Source organism: Populus trichocarpa, chromosome 6, assembly GCF_000002775.5.
Source record: "Populus trichocarpa isolate Nisqually-1 chromosome 6, P.trichocarpa_v4.1, whole genome shotgun sequence".
NCBI classification, from domain to species: domain Eukaryota; kingdom Viridiplantae; phylum Streptophyta; class Magnoliopsida; order Malpighiales; family Salicaceae; genus Populus; species Populus trichocarpa.
In genome coordinates, this window is record NC_037290.2 from 10,749,510 (window position 1) to 10,774,402 (window position 24,893).

General features: G+C 37.0%; 3 protein-coding genes across 9 annotated transcripts; 1 reads left to right on the forward strand and 2 right to left on the reverse strand.

The window, feature by feature from the left end:
- Positions 1-377: 377 nt before the first annotated feature.
- On the reverse strand, positions 378-4,292 carry LOC18100232 (PWWP domain-containing protein 5). 2 transcript variants are annotated; one of them, XM_006381432.3, is made up of 3 exons: positions 4,171-4,292; positions 2,103-4,018; positions 378-1,793 (listed from the first exon to the last, which is right to left on the reverse strand). In XM_006381432.3, the coding sequence occupies exons 2-3, from the start codon at positions 4,003-4,005 to the stop codon at positions 940-942; spliced, it is 2,757 nt and encodes a 918-aa protein (XP_006381494.2). In that variant the 5' UTR covers positions 4,006-4,018; positions 4,171-4,292; the 3' UTR covers positions 378-939. The 2 variants fall into 2 exon arrangements, with proteins under 2 accessions (XP_006381494.2, XP_052309509.1); XM_052453549.1 differs by having other exon boundaries at positions 2,103-3,985; positions 4,171-4,275.
- Positions 4,293-4,365: 73 nt separating this feature from the next.
- Positions 4,366-12,701, forward strand: LOC18100233 (probable DNA helicase MCM8). 4 transcript variants are annotated; one of them, XM_052453550.1, is made up of 17 exons: positions 4,366-4,803; positions 5,259-5,399; positions 5,486-5,603; positions 5,694-5,916; positions 6,042-6,205; positions 7,380-7,643; positions 8,074-8,169; positions 8,318-8,470; positions 9,486-9,556; positions 9,649-9,767; positions 10,009-10,138; positions 10,568-10,619; positions 10,781-10,934; positions 11,026-11,200; positions 11,697-11,867; positions 11,952-12,111; positions 12,324-12,701. In XM_052453550.1, the coding sequence occupies exons 1-16, from the start codon at positions 4,609-4,611 to the stop codon at positions 12,072-12,074; spliced, it is 2,349 nt and encodes a 782-aa protein (XP_052309510.1). In that variant the 5' UTR covers positions 4,366-4,608; the 3' UTR covers positions 12,075-12,111; positions 12,324-12,701. The 4 variants fall into 4 exon arrangements, 3 of the variants coding, with proteins under 3 accessions (XP_052309510.1, XP_024459462.1, XP_024459463.1); XM_024603694.2 differs by having other exon boundaries at positions 11,952-12,065; XM_024603695.2 differs by having other exon boundaries at positions 4,646-4,783; positions 11,952-12,065.
- A 1,735-nt stretch (positions 12,702-14,436) lies between these two features.
- On the reverse strand, positions 14,437-22,927 carry LOC18100234 (E3 ubiquitin-protein ligase UPL4). Of its 3 annotated transcripts, XM_024604760.2 has the most exons (19): positions 22,710-22,927; positions 21,432-22,120; positions 21,201-21,311; positions 20,948-21,064; positions 20,688-20,846; positions 20,431-20,592; positions 19,911-20,066; positions 19,706-19,827; positions 18,460-19,621; positions 18,228-18,326; positions 16,640-17,881; positions 16,292-16,522; positions 16,084-16,188; positions 15,610-15,690; positions 15,447-15,515; positions 15,183-15,311; positions 15,019-15,102; positions 14,870-14,944; positions 14,437-14,770 (listed from the first exon to the last, which is right to left on the reverse strand). In XM_024604760.2, exons 2-18 carry the CDS (start codon positions 22,059-22,061, stop codon positions 14,879-14,881), a joined length of 4,725 nt encoding a protein of 1,574 aa, XP_024460528.1. In that variant the 5' UTR covers positions 22,062-22,120; positions 22,710-22,927; the 3' UTR covers positions 14,437-14,770; positions 14,870-14,878. The 3 variants fall into 3 exon arrangements, with proteins under 3 accessions (XP_024460528.1, XP_024460529.1, XP_006381496.1); XM_024604761.2 differs by having other exon boundaries at positions 14,437-14,944; positions 18,469-19,621; XM_006381434.3 differs by having other exon boundaries at positions 14,437-14,944.
- Positions 22,928-24,893: the final 1,966 nt, after the last annotated feature.

The following is a 24,893-nucleotide window of genomic DNA, read 5'->3' on the forward strand; positions in this document are numbered from 1 at the left end:
ATTTTTAGGACAAAAACCGGTTCAAACCGGTTGGGCTCGGTTTTCTCGATTTGGCTCGGTTTTTTTCCGGTTTGGGTTCGGTTCGATTTGGTTTTTTTGATTTTAAGTTTATAAAACTAGAACCGAACCGAACCGGTCAGTTATTTCAAAATTTTAATCAGTTTTTTTTCACAGTTCGGTTTTTTCAGTTATTTTTTTTTTAATTTTCTCGGCTCATCCCTAAGCTAAACATAAGTTCATGGCTAATACAAGAAAATTTCATGAATCGGAATGAATTTTTTGTGCTTACGAATAGTAAAAAATAAAGAGTAGTGTTTTTTTCTTGTGTTAACTTGGATACTTGTTTTTTATTTTTATTTTTAAACTATAACCTAGAGTTTTATTTTGTAATATCAACTTTTTATTTAATATCAGGATATTTCACGACACCTCAGATACACTGTCGCACGTCGATGCATTCCAAACGCAAGCCGTGGTAGTGAACGAGAACAACAGAAGCAAAACTTAACCGCATACGGCCACATAAGAACTTACATACGCAAGGAAATTGGAGTGAAGCAGAAAGAAATATAAACCGATGGCTACTAATTGCCCCTCCGTCACTCTTTCAAGAAACTAGAAAGCATGATAAAAATGGAAATGCAACCTAATTGAATGAAAACTCTCTCTCTCTCTCTCTCTCTTTCTGTAAGGAAACTGAAAAGTAAGCAAGATGGACCAATCATATCACTATGCTTCCTCGTAACTTCCTTAATGCCTCCATCACCGTTCAGCCTAATTTTAGCATTCGAACTGTATTTACTCCGACTAGTGTTGTCGCCTATCAGATCCAATATGAGATAGTAAAAAAGGGAAAAGAAAGAGGGGTGGGGGGGGGGGGGGGGGACTTGAAGAAAGCACTAAGAACTACATTCATGTTCGTGGTATGAATACCCAAAATTACTTTGGATCTGCTTCAAGGGAGTGGGAGCTTGAAGCATCAATTGCTATTCCCTCCGTAGATGATGCATCTTTTTCGCTGCGCTTTGTTGCATTAGGAGAAGATTTACAATTTGTGGAAGTAATATACTTGAGGCGGTAGCTGACAAGTGAAGGTCCGAAGACACTGTATTTCCCAGCACTGCTGAAGGCTGTTTCTGCATCAGCGCTTCTGCAGAAAACCACCTTAGCACGTTTGGTCTTCTTCAGCACCTGAGTCTCCGTTTCCTTTAAAGGTCCAAAATGGCTGAATATCCTGTTCAAATTTGTCTCGGAAGGAACTGCATCCAAGTCTGTGAAGTTTAGAATCAAAGCTGTTGGACATGGGGAGGAATCATCATTACGCTTCCCTTCCAAGTGATCTATGGGCTTGCCTGCTCCCAAATCAAGAATTCCACCAGCAATGTGTAGTTCACACTCCAAATTGGGTTCCAACTGAACAGCTGATTGTTTTCTGAAGGTCGGAATGCCGTCTTTGGTTGGAGTCTCCTCTGGAATTTCTCTTGCTTCATTCTTATTCTCATGAGATGATTGACCTTTAGGATTGCTTTGAGTCATCTTGTCAGTCCAATGAGAATCTTTCATATGCTCTGAATCAGTAGTTTGAGTTTCTACTATGGTTGATAATTCTCCAACATCACCACCAGAAATATGTTCCAGGGAGGACTGTACATGCTGCTGTGAATTGAGTGGATTAATGCAAACTGAATTCCTGAATTTCACAAAGAAACTAACTACAGATTTCAGGAAGTTGCATCCCTTCATAGGATCTCTGGCAACCAAGCAAAGCTGTGACACCAGCTCATCAGGCGAAGCTGATGTGGACAAAGATAGGAATAGAGAAATCAGGGATGAGAGGGGGAGAAAGAGCCAGAGGAGTAGACGAAGTAAGGGAGAAGAAAGATAGCCGAAATTCAATTATCAATAATTTAGGAAAGATTATAAAGTTCTAAACAGAATAAGACCCAAAGTACCACTAAATTTATAATAGCCTAAAACGACTGGATTTTCCCATAAAGAAATACAATACAAGAAACTATTATATAATCTCTAAATTTCCCATGAAAAATATCTTAAAAATCATTCCCCATCAGAATCATTCATTCTTGAAAACAGCATTTTACCTTTACTCTTTCCAGAGGTAGACTTCTCCTGGCTCTTAGTCTTCTTTGCATTTTTACGAGAAGTTGTATTAACAGATTTTCCATTAACAGATTTGAGTATAGGAGTCGATCCATTCAGTTGGCTTGCAACCCTGAGGATACTTTCTCCAACTCTATAGGTTTTCTTAGGCTGCGAGGAACCATTATCAACCCCTGATGAGGAAGGACTTTTGCTTTGTTTCATCATTGAATCATCAGAAATAGATTTAACAGCCTTCCTTTTCTTACCAGAGGATGATGTAGTCGTCTTGCCAGTAGCTTCACCATCCAAACTACATTTAGCTTTAGCAGCTGATGAGCGCCTTTCAGCAATAAGGTCAGCCAAACTTTTTTCTTTCTTGCTTGGATGTTCCTTATCCCCAGAAATGTGCTTACGCTTGCGTGAAGAGTGATCTGCACTTTTTGGCTTCTCCTTTCCAGAGGATACAGACTCATCTTTAACCTTGGTTGCAGTATTTTCAACCATTTCACTGCCATGTTTAACTTCTGCTGATTGTGGAATCTCTGCATCACTCTCTAGCAGTTCACCAAGGATTTGGAATTCAGGCAGGTGAGAATAACCCTTCCAACGATTGAATACCAACAATTGGGATCGTGCTGTTACAAACTCCAATATGTTAATTCCACCTAACAGCAATTGGCCTAATTCTTTCACATACTCAATAAGTTTTGGGGGTTCAAAACAAGCAGCATTTGAGAAACTATCCCCACCATCTCTTCTACAAGATTCTTCCCGGATTCCAGGATTGACAATTATCTGAGTTTTTATCTTGCTATACCCAGGCATGCATGGACAAGCCAACCCAAACTCTACCCGTCTAGAAACCTCATCCAAAGCACAATGAACAGCATCATGAAAATCCTCCAAATTGCTCTGTTTCTCCAATAGTGAGAAGTTGCATCGGAAGGGCTTTATCTTTGACACCTCATTCCAAGCAAAAGTTTGATCCCCAAAGTATGCTATTAAATAACTATTCTTTTTAAAATACTTCTTAGCCTTCTTTGACGCATCACTACGACCAAAAACTTGCCCGGGCCACCAGGGATGGCTCCTCACTTTACCCCATACCAGATCACCAACACTCAATCCTGCTTCTTTGGAAGCCATTTTTGTATTCACATCACCTGTAGCATTCCCATCTGCGACTACATCCACAACAAGATTTGACTCGTTGGACTCAAGGTTCTCATTTTCCTGCAAAACCCCTTCATCAAAAGCAGCGGCATCCTCATTTTCAGACTCAGAGTCCTTACCTCGTTCATCATCGATTTCCATGACCTGACTCTCAACACCTTCAGAACTAATCTTTGGTGAAACATTTCCAGGTTCTTTGTGAGGCGATAAGTCATTCGCATTGTCTACTTTCACTTTCACATCAGCACTTTTCACTTGGATATCATCCTCACCGACTGAACTAGAACTTGCTACGCCACAATCCCCCTCCTTCACTTCCTCCTCGATTTTAAATGAACTTTCTCCCTCTACTTTTCTTGAGTGTGCTACAGTTGTTTCAGCTACTTCTACTTCTTGTGCAGAGCCATCGTCAACACCACTTCCAGACCCATTTTCCCCTTCCAAATCAACACTTTTATCAGCAGAATCCATCTTTCCCTCCCTGCCTATCCCACCAACAGCAACCTCCTTCAAGTCATAATCCCCTTTAAAGTCCTTAACTTGATCTATTACAGCCTCCTGCTTCTGACCCTCACCATTCTTACCAGAGTCTATTAGGGCTTCCGCATCAGAAGATAAACCCACCTTAGTCCTTACTTCAGAGACATTATTAAACCCCTTAACATCGTTTTCTGGTTCACCGGAAAGTACGTCGGAGTTTAAGTCGATGCTGTCAAGATTTGCAGACATTTAACAATAAACCCTAGCAATAGCATAACCAAACTATTTCATTATTTATAGAAAACCTAATGAATAGAAATGAACAAGAATTCAGCTTTTAACACATAAATGAACCCAAAAGAATAGGTTGGGAAAAAGAAGAAGAAGATGAAGAAGAAGAAGAGAAACAAGTACCTTTTTGTCACTCTCTTTCAGCTTTGTGAGCTTGTGTAGTTTGTTACATAGAGAGAGGGGTGGAGAAAGAAAAAAGAAATATTGAAGAGTAAGGCGAGGGGCCTGACTTTTTGGTAACCTGACGGGCTATTTTATCTTGGGCACTGTTTATTGTTTAGACTTGACACGTGGAGGACATCAGACGGTCTGTTTTTAAAACCTGTTTCGTTTCTGGTGGCTAGTCATAGACCAGGAGGGATGCTGCTGGCTTATCGGCCCTCCACGTGTAAGCCATCTGCCAAAAATTGCATTGGCCCGATAAATAACCCATGACCAAAAGCCCACTTTGTTTCGTTTCGTTTCCCTTCTCTGTATCCCGCCAAAACGAGAGGAGAATTTTCGCACACATAACACATTTTATCGGCGGAGAACAACGGTCGGTTCTCTTACCGATCGGCGATGTACGGAACACATGGAGAGAGCGCGAGCAGAAAGAAGCAACACCACCACTACGCAAGCGACGACGTCGTTAACATATTGGCCACATACTGCCCTTCAAACGAGTTGGCTGTCGACGAAGAAAAGCTGATGCTCACTTGTCATCTCATTCACTTCTTTAGCAATACTCCTCCTGGTGAGGATCTCGCTTCTCAGGTCCCTCTCTATGTCTTTCCTTTGATTTGTATAATTAGCACTATATTATGAGAAATTGTTCTTGAACTAGCTTTGGCTTCCTAGAAATTGGAAATCTAAAAGCTGTTTAATTATTAATTTCTTTATAGAATCGTAGAAGGCGTTCATTAATTGTAAGGATATAGGCACATATTATAGAATGATGGTGACTAGTTAAGTGGAAAAGGGAGGTTTATTGCGATTAATTTAATATTTAAATGATTTAAATAAAAGAAAAATGAGGAAGAAAATAAGGTTTTTACTTTTTTAGGCTGCTGCTTTTGTTTTTGTTTTGACATTCTTAGCTAGTATTAAATGTATTTTTTTGTCTATTATATAAGTTTGAACCTCTCGTTAGGTTTTTGAGTTGCAGTGGTCGGATTTGTTTATGGATTATCAGTAAATTTAGGAATTTGATGTTTGAATTACGTGAACAGGTAAAGGATAAAAATGGAGCGTACTATTTGTCTATTGATTTTCAACAATTTCAAAATATACGTGAACTTGAGGAATTCTATGCAACTTTAGAAGAGAAACCTAAAGTAGCTCTCTCGTGCATGGGGGCTGCAGTTCACAAGGTACACACTGACAGTAGTGGATAATGCTTGGAGGTTTCTTTCAATTTTTTTTTGGTTCAAGGAAATTTATTAATGAATTGGAATAGGTGTTTTTGAGCAAATGCGAGGACAACTTCTTAGATGATGGCATGAAGATAAACATCCGTCTTCACAACTACCCTGAATCTATGATTGCTTTGAAGAACCTAAAAGCAGCATATATTGGTAAGTTTAATTTTATGTATGCATTTTTTTTTTGCCCCCAGACTTGGATGAGGAAATATATGAATGGCATATCATTTGGTGACATGACAGACAAGCTTGTATCTGTGCGGGGGAGTGTGGTTAAAGTTAGCAATGTGAGGCCACTAGTGGTACAAATGAATTTCAACTGTGCGAAGTGCAAATACAGCATTTTACGTATATTTCCTGATGGAAAATTTTCACCACCAACTGTTTGCTCTTTAAATGGGTGCAAGAGCAGAACTTTCAATCCAATTAGATCTTCTGCTAGAGCCATAGATTTTCAGAAAATAAGGTAAGCGCAGTGATGCAAAGCATACTTCAATTTATCCCTTGAAGGATTTCCTTTGTCCCCTTAAAATGAAGAATATGTTGCTGTCTTTGTTTTTTTTTCCACTCAAAACATGTGGTCTTCATCAGGCTACAGGAATTACTAAGATCTGAAGATCATGAAGAAGGACGGGTGCCACGAACAGTGGAATGCGAATTGACTGAAGATCTTGTTGATGCATGCATCCCTGGAGATGTGGTGACTGTCACTGGCATTATAAAAACATTCAATAGCAATTTGGATACAGGAGGAGGTATGATAAAAGGATTTCTTTGACACCCATGTGCCACTGTATTCCATCATCATACATGGAATTGTGCATGATCATTGTTGATACTTTGTGGTTAATGACGAGATGGTGATTTAGATCCACAAAGCTATAAGCACCGGAGTGAGCACCAATCTTAGTGCCCTTACATAAAAAACATCTTATGTGCATTATATCATAACAAAAAATTGCCGAGAGGATGCCTAAAAAATAAAGAAGATTCTTTACCACTGGAAAGAATGCATACCCTCTTGGACATGATATGCATTTGGTGGCATGATTTGCATCTCTATTGTCGGTCCTAACGCAACCACTTTAGCTGTTGTTATATATATATTCACTCTATGAAGTTCATGAAGAAATTATAGGCTTCCTTTTCTGACATATGAATGACTACAGGAATTACATGTACCAGTAAACAGAGAATCCAAAACGATGAGAATTGTAGAAACTAAATAGTGGCTGTTTCTATTTACAGTTTTTGAGCTTCATCAAAAATAAAATTGCTATTTCGTGTGATACTGCTTAGCCATCACCATCTGTTTAATTTATATACAGGAGAACTGATGTTCCACTGATCAAAAGAGATGCTCACAAGTTTTGATATTTGATTGAACACTCAAATTTCTAGACCACGACCCACTTTCTGTTTTTGGAAAAGATAATTATTTCTCCTATTTTCATGACAGAGTTATGGATAGATTACACCATTAAGATGGTATCAGTTCCAAGAAAACTGTTTCTATGTGCAGTCCCTAAACAAAGATATAAAATGTGATCAGTAGATCTCTGCTAAAGCAATCCTACAATGTGACATGGAACTCTTTTTTCTATTTTGTTACACTATCATATAGCTGTTTCAATAACGAGACTATATCATTTCCTTATTAGCTTAAGCTTAAGAATTTTCTTGAGATTTTAGGATCATAACATTTCTCTGAAGATTTGCACTGGTGGAAAGCATAAAGATCCGCAAATTGAGATTAGAACACTGGTTGACCGTAGTGATTTATGCTGCAGTATTGCTTTGTTTAACAGTCTAATCACGTGTGTATGCATAATTCTTTATGATTGATACATGAGTATTTAACTCTAGTGCACTTAATTGAAACTATTTCCAGTTGCTAATATAGCCTTCTGCAAGCCTTAATACTTTCAGGAAAATCAAAAAACAAAAATCAAGGATTTTATTATTTGTATCTAGAAGTGGTCTCTATAAAAAACTCGAAGTTGCAATCTACATCTGACAATTTGCAAGATTCCAAATGTAATGCAAGAGCTACAGAACTGTCTGATCTGTTCTCATTCTCTCCACGAGATCTGGAATTTATTGTGAAGTTCTCAGAAGAACATGGTTCAGATATCTTCCGGCAAATACTTCAGTCAATATGTCCATCTATCTATGGACACGAGCTTGTTAAAGGTATTTCAAACTTTTGTGTGTTAAAGTGACCCCCTAATTTTATTCTGATTCATTTTCACCAGTGTCTCCAGCATCTTTTCTGTTTTTGGGAAATGTAGAATGTGCTGTGTGAAGGTCTTCACTCCTATTTCCCAATCTTTGTGCTTGTGCTGGAAAAATAAAACAACTTTCTAAATCACTAGTAAATTTGCTGTATTTATCTTTGAAGTTTCTGATATTCCACTGTTTCTGTTCTCCAATACTAGTTTTTTTCAATGGTATCCTTTTCTGTAAAATGTGCTATCGAGTCTTGAATAATGCAATTCCTTGCAGTCTCTAAGTATGAACCACCTAGTTTTTTCAGGTAGTAAATTTGATTGGTTCCTAATTATTGTATTTAAATTCAACAACAAAGTTATGTATACTTCTAATTTCTTTTTTCCTTAAACAGCGGGGATAACATTAGCACTGTTTGGAGGTGTCCGGAAGCATTCAATGGATCCGAATAAGGTCCCTGTCAGAGGAGACATCCATGTTATAATTGTTGGTATGCTTCTAATTTTATCAGTTTATATTAAAGAAATTTATCCTTTAGAGCTTAGACAAAATCTAGATTAGAATGCAAAACATCTTTGCAAATAGGGGGTGCACAGGAAGAGAGGGTGGACTTGACAAACATTAATTCTCATTTTTAGGTGATCCTGGACTAGGCAAGAGTCAATTACTGCAAGCAGCAGCAGCTGTTTGTCCACGTGGCATTTATGTGTGTGGCAACGCTACAACTAATGCTGGCCTCACTGTAGCTGTGGTCAAGGATGCCAAGACAAGTGACTATGCTTTTGAGGCTGGTAGTTGATTGCTTCTTAACTGATCAAATTATGATGTATTGATTGCCTAATTTGCAGCCTTATGATTGTGAAAAATCAATGATTTACTTATCATCAGGATCATGATTTACCATTGAAATGTGACCATGTGCGGTTGCACTTGAGAGGTAGTAACGAACAACAAATTTCTAGAAATTGAATTATTATTCTTTTTTTTTTTGCAGCGTTTATTTATATAAGATGAGACATAGGATCTACAGGTTAAGTAAATTTGTGTCCCGGAACTTTGTATGGTTCAAAACGATATTGACCTGTGTAGTATTCGGCTGTGAGATCCATTTGGGGGGGGGGGGGGGTGTATAAGGTACATTTGGTGTTTTTCTGGTTGAAAAGATGGAATGAGGAAGGATGGATATGGTAAAGTGGGAGGATGGAAAGGAGAAAGGATGGATGTTAACTCATCCATCTAGTTGTTTGGCTAACAAGGAGGGCAAAGATGGAAGCCAATTTGCCCAAATTGGACAGATTGTAGATCTCAAATGAGGACGGATTTTTCCTTTCCTTCATTTGGTCTCAGTTCATGGTGCCAAATAAGGAATTTACGTCATCTATCCCCCCTCATCCATTGTCCCAACCATCCCTCCTAACAATCCTAACAAACACAGCCTTGGTGATTATGAAGGAAACTGATTGAAGAGTGATTTCTCTTTAAATTGTTGGCATTGCCTTGGAAATTTTTTATTTCCATTGTTACATAAGTGGTTTAAAATATAGAGGAACCCTTCAAAACTCAAAATATCCAAGTACTAGGAATTCCTTATAATGCACTGCAATGAAATGAATGCCATTATTGTGGCTGTAATTGAACCATGAAGCTAAACGTTGGAAGGAAGTAATTCATATAAAGAATTATGAGTTTCATTGTATCTGCATTGTTCATATATTAGGTATGCATGGTGACCAAAGATTTCTTCACTATCTTTGCCGTTAGTTATTATTCAATGACAAATCACTAAACAATTGTATCTTTAAACAGGGGCAATGGTGCTCGCAGACAGTGGACTCTGTTGTATTGATGAATTTGATAAAATGTCTGCAGAACATCAGGTTTGTGCTGACCACTTACCAATTTTTGGATTTGATCACATTGATCTCAAAGACCAGGTTAGAATTATATTGGGTTTGCCATTTTACCACAGTCTCTTCTAGAAGCTATGGAGCAGCAATGTGTCTCTGTTGCTAAGGCTGGTCTCCTTGCAAGTTTATCAGCACGAACTTCTGTTTTAGCAGCGGCAAATCCTGTTGGTGGTCATTACAAGTAATACTTTCTAAATTTTCATCTATGGTAATTCTTTGTTTTGACCATGCATCTTTAAGCTATAATATTTAAGAAAATGTTCTTTGATATGGCAAAAATATGACACTTCAAAGATTAGGCATTTTCTGTTCTTAATACATCCCTAGTTTTTTAATCTTGCTTGATGGTAATCATATAGATGCTTGCATACTATAGCTTTCTCACATGGATATGTTGATTACATCTGAAATCTATATTGCAGCCGTGCAAAGACAGTGAATGAGAACTTGAAAATGAGTGCTGCTCTTCTCTCACGGTTTGATTTGGTTTTCATATTACTTGACAAACCTGATGAAGTGCTGGATAAACGAGTCTCAGATCACATCATATCAGTAAGTTATCCTGTCTGGCATATGGTAGTGCATTCTTTTGCATTGAAAACATGCTATGACATTCAAGGTGAGTCTGTTCTGTATCATTAAAAGTTGTGCCAACAGACCATCTGTTGTCTACTACTCTCTGTCTGAGCACAAATGCCATGGAAATGAGATCAATTTCGAAGAGTTTTGATATGAGACGTGTTAGAAGTGAATAAGCATGTATTTTTATTTTCACCACGTTGAATGTTTTGTATTTACTCTTTCAGCATTTTAATTGCAGCGTAAATCACATGCTCTTGGCATGTAATTATATTGTTTTTCAAACAATGGAAAATATTGCTTGTTAAAACTATCACTGTCTCCAGGGCCAGATTAAAAAGATAATCTTTGAGTTCGTATGCATTTAATGATATGACAGACTCAAAAGCGTCTCTATTGCAGCTTCATGCTGGATATGGAGAATATTCACAAGCAGCCAAAAAGTTACGGACAGGTAGCCTTCCTATTTCTTTTTCTCCTTATTTCACTTGGTGGTGGTTTGTGGGGGGTGGGGCACTGAGTAAGGTAGTGCTTCTTCCCACCGATGAATCTATTTTACCAAAGTGGAGTTTTATATTCTAACAAGTTATGCCTTCTGATCATGCAAAAATGCAGCATCACTGCATGGAGGCATAGATATGAGTGTAAGAAATGGATCCTTGGTTTCACGGTTAAGACTGGACCCAAAGAAGGATGCTGATTTTGCTCCATTACCTGGTCCACTTCTTCGCAAATATATTGCTTATGCTAGAACTTATGTCTTTCCTAGGTGGTTTTTTTGTGATCTCTAAACTGAGAGATTTCATATATTCTCTAGTTTGCAACTACAAATGCAAACTTATTTGATTTTGTTGACATAGGATGTCAAAACCAGCAGCAGAAATACTACAGAAGTTCTACTTGCAGCTTAGAGACCACAATACATCAGCTGATTGTACACCAATAACAGCGAGGCAACTGGAAAGTTTGGTGAGGCTGGCTGAAGCTCGAGCTCGGCTAGAGTTGAGAGAAGAAGTAACAGCCCAAGATGCAACGGTCAGTTTTGGTTGATATTACGAGTTCTTTTTAACACCATTTTCTAGTTGAGTTCAAACTTTAGACCAGTGAACTGTTTGGTACTTGTTGAAGTTAGCAAAGGGCCTTTGCAGAGTTCTACATAACCATGCTGCTGTTTGAGGGACCTTCACATAAATCTTGAAATAGACAAAAGCAATAAATCCGATTTAGAGCCCGAAACTCCTTCAAAACATAGCAGAGTTTGCTAAAATGGAAGACAAAAATATTGTTACACTTTGTCATGAAGCCCTAATTTTCTTACCTCTGCCGCTTTAGATGTGTTCTCAAGCCCTAAAATGTTGACCAGAACCTGTTTATTTGAAAATAATGTGGATAACAGTGCTATCTAAAGGACTTGAAGCTTTGCACTCGACCAGTACTTGGTTTGTTTTAAGTTTAAGACAATTGTAGTTTTTAGTCACAACTATTTAATGAATTTTGGATCGATTTTTCATTTTTAGCATATGCCTTGCAGGATGTGGTTGAAATAATGAAAGAATCCCTATATGATAAATATGTAGATGAGCACGGCGTTGTAGATTTTGGTCGAAGTGGGGGGATGAGTCAACAAAAGGAAGCAAAACGGTTTCTAAGTGCCCTCAATAGGCAGTCAGAGTTGCAGCGAAAAGATACCTTTTCAATTTCTGTATGGACAATCGTTTTTTCTTCCATTTCTAACAAAGATTTGTTTCCTATAAAATTCATGCAAACATGTGTTGTTTTATTTCAGGAAATATACAGTTTAGCAGACAGAATTGGCCTAAGAGTTCCAGATATCGACACGTTTGTGGATAACTTAAACAGTGCTGGTTATCTACTCAAGAAGGGACCGAAGACATTTCAGGTACTATAACATGACAGTTCTGAGGACTCAGAATCACAATAACTTGGTAATAGTCAGAACCCAGAAGGTTCAACGATTTTGCATTTCTGTTTCCAGTAACCAAAGTAAAAAGGGATGTGAACCCTAACAATTATGCTAACCATCTTACTGCATGAATGGCTACTTTCTAAAGCACCAGAGCCATGATAGGTTACCTTAAGCACATGTTAGTTTCCGTAAGAAATCAGCAACTTCTGATTAGCCATCATATTGGTGCAGGTGCTAACATCTTCTTACTCCCGGAGTCAGTCATCAAGGGGGTAAGTTTCTTAAAGAAACTGAACAAATTTTGATTTTTCACTGGAACTGGGAGTTTTCTTTGTTACTCTACCACATAGAGCAGGGACATCGTTATGAACTTCACTCGGTGCCTGCTATACAACCGACCATGAGCTCATGCGATTATGTCTAGTTAAAGCGTGAAACTCTTGATTGTAGATATGTAAAAGAATGCCATGTTGTTACACCAGGATGTTCTCAAGGTTAATCAATTGCGGTCTGGGTTTAAAGGCAGGAAATCTAAATTCCCTTCTCTGAACAGATTTGAAATAGCTAATAACTAATAATTCATGTGATGAGAACAGTTTTTGAATATTACCCTAACCATCTTATATTTTAGTCATTTTTTTCACTCTGCAGCACGGTTTTGAATATTATACTTTCCATCCCTAATCAAGAATCAACACAAAAGAGCCTAGTAATAATAAGTTGAGGTGAAATTGTTAGAGATTTAGATAGAGAAAATTCTGCTGAAATTCTGTTAGAAATTGAACATATAAAGTTTATTAGAATGAATTTAAAAAATTAATATGAATGTTGTTATTCTAAATGGTAATATAAAGTCAATATATCAAATATATAAAAACAAATTCCCTGTTTTCCCTTGAGCTAAAGGCTCAAAGGATTGTTAAATATCTACGTTGTTACAAAACACCTCTAAATTAATTAAAAAATATAAAATCAAATCGAAAAAAAATTATTTCTCCTCCATGATCTTTTATTTTTCCAGCAAGATAAAAGCTAAAAAATACCTTGATGGATCTAATAGAATTTATTAACATCAAAATAACTCATTTTGTTTGATAGACAACTTTATCTCTTAAATTTAGGGATTGAAATGAAAATAAAATGAAGTTTTGGATTGAAAATTAAAATTCTAACATAAAAGGGACCAAAATGGAAAAACAAAAAATTAAGGACTTATTTTAAAACCTGTCTCATATAGAGTGAGCAAATAAATAAAAAGAGGCAGCATTTTTTGTTTCATCATTTGATATGGTCCCTAAAGTTTTAATTATTTATAAACAATAAAAATGAATTCTATTATGCCAAACACCATTAATTTAACATCATATTGTTTTTTTTATATCATAATAACCCCACAAGTTAATTGAAACAAATTATCAGTCTCAAATTCCAATAAATACAATATTCGATGATAAAATTAAAAAAAATTAATTATAAAAATATAAAATGCTTGAAAGATAACACAAGGCATGGTAACAAAAAAAGAATTTCCATTCCATAGTGATTCCCCGGAGCAATTTTAGTTTATATATATAAACTTATTCGTTGTAATTTGCAGGCGGGGAAAACTGTTTATATTTCTTTTAAATATAAGATTCAGGAGATTATTTATTTGATAAGCAAACGAGTTTTGCATTGTCAGTTTACGTACAGGAGTTGATAAGATGTTTTTAGCGTTACTATGTGACCAAGTACATTAGAAACCAAAAGAACTGAAAGAAGTAAAGAAATTAGGTTCATTGTTTTCTATTTGCACATAGAGAGTTGTTAACTTGCTTGTTTTTGAAGGGAAGAAAAACACGAGAAGTTCTAAACTTCAACTAAAACATACCTTTCTTAAAAAAAAAACGAACCTTTTTTTTTTCTTTAGCCAAATTAGGTGCACAAATACAAAAGCTATCAGTTCATAACATGCCCATCCTCGTAAAAACATATAAAGGTCAAACAATCACCAACTCACATGCATTTCCTGGAAAATTTGTTGATAATGCTAGGATCTGAGGTACTATTTAAAAGATGGGCATCGATGAGAGCACTCCCTATTCTCATTCAGGGCATGTGTCCGTTCCAATTTAGAAAAAGGAAGAAGGTTGGTAACTGCTCGATCACGAGCTCAAGCAGCAGTCTTTGCCATTTTCCTCCCTACATTCTTAAAACCATTTCTTCCCTTTACTCATAGATCCGAGACCATCAAAACACCAATCGATCGATTGCAAACATCTAAGGCTACAAACGCAGGTAAAGATATAAAAGTGCAGGCTGATAAGGTAATATTGAACGAAAGAATCAGGCAGAAAACCACACATGCTTTTGCAATCTAGACATTTTAATAAAGTTAGGCATTTATACACAGGTTACCTATCTCAAAACAACCATTCTTCAATGGCCAAGAGATAGCTATAAAGCTGTTCAGTGCACCAGAAGGAAGAGTTACCTAAATCTAAGATACAGTGATTTGTGCATCAAGTGTTAGCACACCGGGCAGCCCATCTAACAGAAATCATTTCCTCCTTTCTGTACAGCTTCCCGAACCTTGAGTAAATCAACTACCGGGTTTCCATTTATGTACACATCCCACCAAATGTAGCCTGCAAATAGAGGAGCTTCCCCTTGTTCCACAGCAATCAGTTCCCATTCCTCTAAAACCCATTATATCCACCACCATCTATCAGCACTCATTCTTTTACCTATATACAAAAGCACCTAGTCTAATAATTACAAATTCTAAATTTATGTACCAGTGATGGCTACGAGAGGTGGAATGATCCTTGACCCTCTGTTATGGCATACAGAAGTTTCTCTTTCATCTTGTCCTGCAAAAATATATGCATAAAAAAACTTGTATATTCATAGTCTACAGAGAAGATAGAGAGGCAATAAATGTTACTTTTGACGAGTAAGGTGGCAACTTCAGATAATTGGCACAAGTCATCACACTGGGAAGGTCCGCATCCGCACAGTTGCTACAATGCTGTTGAGAGCACAAAGAGGATAAGTGACCGAATCATTACTAATGTTTATGAAAAGGAAGGGTGCATCAGTGCCACAGACCTTCCGGACAATGGTCAATTTTGGATTCAGAGATGCCAAGCCTCCTGTAGGTAGCCGAGGTGCCCCGGTTACAAACTGTAGAAATGATCGTAGTTGTTCGTATTCGAATTCCTTTATGATTTCCAGCAACTGCAATTCCATAATGAATGAGCAATATTTGAGAGGAACCCCTAAGCTTTCCGGCTAACTAATGTTATTTAAGAGCAAGGGAGGGAGAGGGGGGGTGGGGGGGGGGGGGGGGGGGGGGTTGGAGAGAGCACCAACATTAACAACAGGAGGGCTGCTAGCAGTGTATCCATGATCAAACTTGATATGGTCCAAAAGCTCATTGAACTGCTCCAAAGTAAATGATATATAGACAAATAAAAATCATATCATCAGTATTCCTCAGTAAAGACTAGATCAATCAAGTGTTAAAAATACATACAGCCCAAAATTCACGTTCTCCACATAGCAAACGCTCAAGTTCCTCCTCGGTGAAAATCATAAGATGTTTAATAGGAAAAACCTGGAAATTTAAAGACAGACAAAAATAATTAAGAGAATCAGGATAAGATTAGCAATCCTAGGACAATACATCTCTGCACAAAGAGGGAATAAGTAGAATTATTATTATTATTATGTGACAAAACTATAATGACTCAAAGGAAACCAGGAGATTGAGGCTATAAACTAGCCACCCAAACATTGCCGAGTTCCCTTCAAAACACTCCTAGGATAATGGAAAGAAGAGATAAAAACACCATTCTGAACTCTTATTTCAAATCATTCCAGGGACAATACATGCTGTACTCCAAGGGGTAATATATAAAAGAATCAAACCCCCATTCTCTTCAGGGAATCCTCTCACTATTCTTAAGGAGTTATTGAAACAACAACCATAATGCATGAAATAACAGACCTGGTTAAATCCAGACTTGAATGCTTCAACTTGTCTGGAAATTCCTGTGTGTATAGTAGCATCCACAATGCGAGAAACATAAGCATCCAAGTTAACCATATTCACCTATGTTCAGAACATGAATGAAGTGTTATCATTTTGAACCCAGTGCATTAATAATTTAATATCTGTGGAGAAATGTATGACATCATATTGAAGAATGCCTTACAATTTTGTGATCTTCATCAAAACTAAGAACGTAATCAGGATACCCAGGAAGAGTAAAGTCAAGATAAAGATCCTCGATTTTGGTGTTCCAAAAGCATGCATCTAGAGCAGAAGATGAGTTTTCTCCAAAGGCTGATCCCATATTTTTTTTCCTGTTGACAAGAGCCTGGAACTCTAGCAATGTCCTACCAAGCTCGGGATCAAAGGACTGGATGTCATACAAATTAAGTTCCTACACCCCCAAAGGGAATCAAATTAGTTAATACTGGGTAGTATACAGAGTCAACAATTAATGAGAAGCTTTCGTGGAGCCATTGATACTCCCAAGAAGTCCATAACCAAGGAATACCTGCTGAAGAATAAGCTTATAGAAGGCTTTAGAGAATGGTAGATCCAGCACCCTCCCATCTTGAAGAGCCTTGGCTACAATTTGTCCCAGAAGGAAAAACTTTTTAATAACTTCAGAAAACTGTGCCGCATCAGATGCATCCACTGAAGACGGCCATGGGCGAGGAAAAAGTCCAAATGAAGAGTTCACAATTCCAGAGTATTCAGCCTGCAGGGTCTCGCTGGTGGTAAATGAAATATGATCCTGCCTCCACATACCAAGGCCAGACTTCTGAAACTCACGACTAACCAGAGTATAAAATTCCAAGGTTGGACCGAGACCAGTACCAACTTCTTCATTATATTCCACTTCAATAGGTGCTTTAACATGAGCATAACTATCCATCATCTGGGCAGCAGACTCCAGAACTCGGTCACGCAAAACTAGGAATTTCTTACGGGACAAACTGCCAGCACTTGGTGGTCCGTCCCTTGAGACACCTGAATTATTATGTGATGATGGCTGTGGTTGAACTTGCTGACGGCCGAATGCTGACAAGCGGAAATATTTACATCTAGCCTCAAAGCTAAACAAAAAGGAGCATGAATCCATGAGCTGATTGCACCACACAGGCATGCCACCTATGGACACAGCCAGAGAATCCCGCATCTGTTGCTCCAATTTCTCGGTCAACTTACAGCTCACAAATTCATTTTGTGATACTGGGCGAACTGCTACCTTTAAATAACCCAAATTATCAATCAGCCCTTCAGCAAATGCATGGATTCTTTCACGAGACATCAGATGAAATATAAACCTGTTTAAACCTTCTAAACTTTTAAGCAGAAACAATACATCATTAGTAGGACTATACTTATCCAGGTCAGAAGTGAGTTCGCCATTAAACAAGCTTGAGAAAAATGCAGGATGCTGCATATAAGCCCCAACTTGATCTAACATAGAGGAATTTTGAGCTGTACTAGAATGATCTGGAGGACTATCATCTTTAGGGTCCACAACCATTCCGTAAGTCAAGGTGTGTACTTGAGTCCACAGCTTTGCAGTGCTGTTAATTTCACGGTCTGCTTTAACTTTTTGCTGGAGAATTGCCTGGTAAAGAGTCAAAGTTTGGTCCAGCCGCTGCCCTTCTAGGTAAAATACCAGTTTCGGCAGAGCATCTCCATTGCTACAGGACATAAGACAATGACCTTTTGTAGTGACATCAGCACATGAAGGAGACTGCACTATTTTCTCCACTGAGACCTGGAATACAAGTATCAAACAATGAGGGCCAGCAAACAATCTTTGAGCTAATAACAGAACCAGACCTTGAATTAAGTAAAAAGCAGGCCATAAGCAAGTTGAAACAACAATAGTACAACCACAATCAAATTAAGCAGCTTGCATTTCATTTGCAATTACACGAACAGTTGGATACACAACATAAAACATTAAAGCATATTTATATGTACATAAATCACCAGGAAAATCAGGACTGGCATATACAACCACAACCAACCAATCGGGAGAGAAAACCCTGCTTTTACCTGAGTTATGTGAATTTTATATCACCTGATAACGTGTAATTGCAAAGGAAAAACTTACTTACATTATGAGTATTATTTGAGGATGTTGTTTCATCAGGATTTCTCTGCAACAAATTTACATCTGGTTCTGGTGGAGACTGAGATAGGTTAGCTTCATCTTCCTGCAAAAGCAAAGGAAATGATGATTACAAAATTCTCCAAATCCACATAAACAGATAGCGAAACAGGGAAAGAAACTGATCCAGAGGACTCATTTATTAAAAAAAAACCATTAATTAACCACTAGATAAGGACCTGCATTACAGGCAAATCAGTAGCAATACTATCAGGCTCCATGAGTCCTGAACTTTCCCCTTGACTGGAGTTTGCAGTTGATGGTGATTTGAACTGTGCATTTTCTGCTGACAACGCGCCTTCTATAGCTTGAGCAGCTGATTCTATTTGCTCTGTTCCTTTTATTCTAACTTTAGGCGATAAATATCCTTCAATTGCATCCACAGAAGAAAGAGGGTCTACTGTCACAACATCTTCAGAGTAGTCGCAGAGGCATGTCTCACCCTTTCCCCTGACAAAACGTACTCTTAGGCACGGATAAGATGTGCAATGTCCAGTAGGAATGATTGCAAACGAGGATCTTTGCTTGGATGCATGGCTCAAAATAACAGGGAAATTCTCCAAAGAAGATAATGCACCTTGCAATTTCTGTATTAAAACTGATAAAGGAAACTCTACAGATAGGTCTGGGGAAGATAAAAGTAGCCTTGCAAACACCTCAAATCTTTTCTCTATAACGTCGCAATCATCCAATGTACCCTGAGGCTCCACCTTTTCTCTCAGATATTTGCCACTGGACAAGTAATTCACTAATATCTTCACAATCCCACTTTCAATGAATTCAAAAGTAGACACAGGTTCTCTTCCATCAAGCTTTTCAATGATTTGACGCAACACACAATAACATTTCTCCTCATCCTGAGTGCAAGAGCCAATATTGCCAGGCATATTCATCAAATCACTCAATTCAGCTGAAAGAGCCCTAAGCTTCTGAAGGATATCTGTCAATCCTTTCTCAGAGTTGCATAATTCTGAAGCAAAGCAACTAGTTCTGATGTGCTTTGCAAGATTTTGAACACTGTCCTTTTCAAGCTTGCATGTTCCTGTTTCTGTGGTTGAAAGAGACTGACCAGTATCAAAAGCATAACATAAACATCTCATGACTACTTTTGAGGAAGATTTTAGACTAGCATCGATTGGAAGCTGAATGCCACTGCACACCGGGAACATCAATTGAGAACATTTTTCTGACACGAGAAGGGCATCAATGGCAAAAAAGACACCTTCCTTGATGAAAGAGTTCACAAAAACATCTGGAAGCTTTTGGAGAATTGTCTCAGTAATTTGCAGGGCTAACATCAGCACATGGTGATCCTTACGGGTAAGAACTCCAGCCAAAAAACTGCCAAATAATCCACGGAATGTTATTAGCTAGATTAAAAGAGGATTAAGATTTGCTAATTAGACATGAGAAAACTCGCTTCACCTTGGAATGTTTGTATTCTTAAGCAACTCAAGAAGCATGTCAGATTTGCTGAGATAAACCAACTTGTTGATAACACATAAGCAGCCATAGCAAACATATAGATTTGCACCAGAATTAACCACCTGTTGTTAGGGTTGAAGGAACATTATAAAGGTAGACAAGGACATTCAAAGTGCCAATAAACTCTAAGCATTGAATATCAAACCTGAATCAACGAGGGAATTATATCCAATCCAAACTTCTGCAAGAGCTTAGGGTGATTAGCCAAAAATGTCTCTTTATCCAACACATGCTGTTGAACGTCTTGATCTCTTGCTATAATAGGGAGAAGCACATTTAGCAACTTTAGCACTTCATGTACCTAAGGCAAGAAATAGAATGATGATGATCACACTCTTTCCAATGAGAAAAGACCAACAGTAATGTAGCAGTGGCGACAACGCAAATTACATGTCAGTGCAGACAGAGAAAGGAGTCACTAATAACATAAAAATAAACATCTGCTAGCGTCTTAAATCTAATGCTTTCAGAAACTCTGGAGAGTAGACGTACAAAAAATTTCCTCAAGTTCAGCAGTTCTAAATTCGTACAAAAAATGAATCAGCTACCAATAGAAATCAACATCTTTCTTTCATAAAACCTTTTAACATAAATTGTTCCCAAAAAGCTTAACATTCACAAGCATCATGGTGAATACTCAAAGTCACACAGTTAAAGATGCAAACCTGGTTACCCTGCCCATCAACCACGTGTGGAGAAGACATTCCATGCGAGAGGTCATAAGTAGTTAATATGTCCTTCAAAATGCTGCTTATATTGAGCTCATACAGGGTCTTGAAGGCGACAACTGAACCAGAACAAAGTTTGACAAGAAGCCCAATCAAACCCTGCCAACCAAAATGGGAAGGGAGAGACGATTATTTGAAGAAAATAAAATATGAAGATTTATCCTCAATAGATGCGTTTGGATAAACATTCATACATTGTATACTGGCTGAGATAGTGTTGTTCGGCTGTTCAATTGCACTAGATGAGTAGCTTGATTAATTAGTCCATGCTTGCATAGTTCATCCAGCATCTCTGACAACTGACTGACCCGTTCTGCTATTTTGATCAAGCAAATTGCTACATTTTCGACAAGCTGAAAATGAACATGAGAATATATGTCGACAGGTCAAAACAAATACTGAAAAACTGAATCCAGAAACACTTGAGATAGAAGAAGCTCTGGAAGGTTCATGCCTGCCTATCCTCATATTGTAGAAGATTGCATAATCTCGGAACAGCCTCCATGAATGGTGAAAAATTTTCTGATGGCAGTTTCTTGCATATGTTCACCACAGTTGAAAGTGCAACTCTCTGATAAGGACCAAAAAAATAACAAATTAATGTTCATGCTACCACACCAAAGCAAAATGCAAATAGAACCAAAATAAATGAAAGGAAAAAAAGAAGAGAGTAAATGCCATTTGATCAAAATTGTGTATTCACTTACTTGTACACTTGTAGAGAAGAAGTCTACAAAACTTAGAACTGCCATTATTGCCCCAGCTTGTAAGCATGGAAGTGGTTGATCGCGAGATATTTTCTCCAATGCTTGCAAGCACTATATGAAAACCATGTACATAATCTTAATACAAAGCATATTATACTCTCTTTTGCATAAAGAGATAAATAAAACCATTACTAATACTAGACAAGCTATTTACTATACCCAAAAATATACCTGTTCAGCTACATCCAAGTATTCAATGGCCATTAATCTTTGACAAATAGCAGGAATTGCATTATGCTTAACAAGAAAAACGGATGCTCGGGGGAACACATCACACAGATAAGTTAAAGCCCTTATAGCCAATAGCATTATATCTGGGTTACTCTCAAGCCTTGAAAGCATAACAAGCACCGGTGACAAAGAGTCTGCCATCGTACTTGAAAGTGAATCCTCTGTACAAAATGAAAGCACTTCACATAACTCTGTAAGAGCAGCTAACTGCCCAGAAGGCTCAGTTCCTTCAGTTAAATTAGATAGACAATCCCTCAATCTGCTATGATCACCAGAGGATCTCTGCCTCTGATACTCACGCAAACTGCTATGTCTTGGACCCTCAGAATCACAAGAGCCATATGCTGAATCCCTCTCAGGTTCTTCTTCGTCTGAATGGCTTGATGCCGACCCAGATGATGAAGTATCCATGTCAGCATCATGGGTTTCAGCATTATGATTCTCAGAATTTATTTGAGTTTGAATTGATGAGTTCGATGAACTTGGTCTAAACTCCAATGAACTACAAGCTCTCTTATCAGAGGGCAATTCATTAACCATCTCAGCTCGTTTTTGTCCACGATTTCCCATTGATTTTGTCCAGTATCTTAAAGCTTTTATCAACAAACCTTCCAAATAATACTAGACACCTACAAAGTCCAAAAAAAAAAAAAAAATCTGAGAAATTCACAGGCACAAGAACCACAAAAATAGTCCACCAAAAAAAATTCACAATTTTAGTTCAAAATTACCTCAATGAAAATCACTTTTGCAAAGTCAACAAAACTTTACTATTAGATGAACAAAAGAGTAAACATTGCCATTTTTATGAAATCACAAACGCTAGAACCAAACAATTATCACAAGAAAAAAAAAACACAAATCCAAATCATGTCCATCTCATCATCCTTACACAGGGTTTGCTTTCAGTGACAACAACGAAAAGAAAAACTCACACAGCGCTATAAGAGTGAAATCATGTTAAAACAACAAAAGGAGGACAAATATTAAAGAAGACACTGGATTTGTCCTACCTCTCTCTGTATGATAAACCAGAAACCGAATTATCATCATCAAAAAACTAAAAAAGCCACTGACTTAACAGGAAAAGAAACAAACAAAAAACTGCAATTTTACGGATGAGATAAGAAAATCAAACCATAAAAAGAAGCAAACAATTATGATCAGATGATAAATTGATCGATACTACTTAAATTTTGATGATACACACACATGTACCTAATGATAATTGTTGTTGTTGTTGTAGATGTTGATAGGCCTTCGAGAGAATCGAAGACCTAGACGGAATCTAATCTTGGGTTTTATTCCTTTTGTTTTAATTTTAGAAGGATTGTTTTTCTTTTTTCGCCGATGGTTTCTGGTGATGGCGATAATGATGATAGGAACAGGGGCGATAGTCTTCTATCAAGTGTTTGGGCATGCCTTTGAGAAAGGAGATATATACAACACTAGCGTGTATGCAGATGGTAGATTGTAATTAAGTTTCCACCACTGCTAAGATACTGTAGGTGCATTTAAATTGATGGCGTGTCTTTTGAATCAACCATTCATTGATAATCGTCTTTGATAAATCTGGACGGTTTGACTGATCATCTTTTTTTTTAGTTTAACGTGGGTGTCCGGACAGCTTACGCGTACCTCGACTAATCCCACGGGTCCTGAAATTAACGACCATGTAAGCCTCTAGTGACCATCATATAAGCAACCACAGAGCTCGAACTTAAGACTGATCATCTTTCAATGACTTCTCATGGACATTTAATTTAAGCCAGCAGTTTTTTTTTTATATATATAATCGGTGTCGAATCAAATTATACGTGAAATTTATTTAAATTCCTGTATAATTTTTATTTTTAAAATAAAATATTATAATATATTATTAAATTTAATTGTATTATTTAAAATATAAATTGAATTAACGGTATTAATTATTTTATTATTAATTTACAAATCAAATATTAAAAATCACAAAATCATACATGAAATTTAATGCAATTCCTGTATAATTTTTATTTTTAAAATAAAATATTAAAATACATAACTAAACTTAATTATATTATTTAAAATATAAATTGAATTAACAATCTTAATTACTTTATTTTTAATTTAGAAATCAAATATTACAAGTTAAAAAATCACAAAATCATATTCAATAGCATGTTGGTAGAGATATTTTGAAGTATGATAAGTTGATAATAGTTGTTTTTAAAAATATATTTAGCTTTGAAATATATTAAAATAATATTTTTTTATTTTTAAAAAAATTATTTTTAACATATACATCAACAATAAAAATATATAAAATAAATTAATTTAAAATAAAAAAATAAGTAAAAATTTAAATTTTTTAAAAATTCTTTATGAAATACAAAACAACGGCTATCCACGGTTTAAAAGAAATCCGTGATGGCCTCGGGGAGAAATTTATTCCGTTTGTTGTTTCTAGAGAATGCCCCAGAAGATGGTTTATTTTTCTTACTCCAACCTTGCGCTCACAACCCAGCTGAGGGAGACCCTACCGAGGAACATTGGAGGGGGATTTTATATCACTTTTAAGGTCTTGAATTTACCTTGCTTATTTTCAGGGGAAAAAAAATCATTTTCCGGTTTAAAAGATACGTTTGCTTTTGCACCAAGTTGAGTTAATTATAGATTGTGAATAGTGAGCAAACAAAACCAGAGAGTATAATTGACGAAGCCCTAAGCCATCACCGAGTTATCTCCACTGCCTTGAATAATAGACCTCTAGCCCGGTGGTTAGGGGAAAGAAAGCTCTCTCATCTCAGGCAAGCCCACCGCTCCTGCCAGCTCGTATGTTGCCAAACCTCGTTCCGTACCTCTTTGGCGAGTTGCTTGTCTCCGGTAAGAAAGCTTTCAGATGGTTCGATCTGGTTGATCTTGTCTCCACTGGTTCGAGTTGCTAAACAGCCCTGTTAACAAAAACCTAAAGGAGATCACTAAAACACTGTGGAACAAGATAAAAAACATCGCGCCCTTCTCAGTAAAAACCAATGGCCTTGTTCATGGGGTGATATGATCTTTTTTTACATGACTATTATTATCAAATTGGTTTTGAAGAATCTATCTTTTCATATTTTTTCAGCATAATTATTTAAGTACCTTTAAAAGTAAAAAATATTAAATTGGTATTCAGGAACTTCTTCTTCTTTTTCTTTTTTTCAATTATAGTGAAATAACAAAATTACTTTTAAAATAAAAAATTATTAATCTAGCGTACAAAGACTTTTTCGTGTGTTTACCTTCGTTTCTCGATTATAATTAAGGTAAAAGAATTAATATAAAATATTATTAAAAATTAAAAGTGTTGCATGTATGAGTGGGTAGGGTAGAAGCGTTATTCGAGCAGCATGTGAGGCGTTTTTTTGATGGTCAAATGGTAGC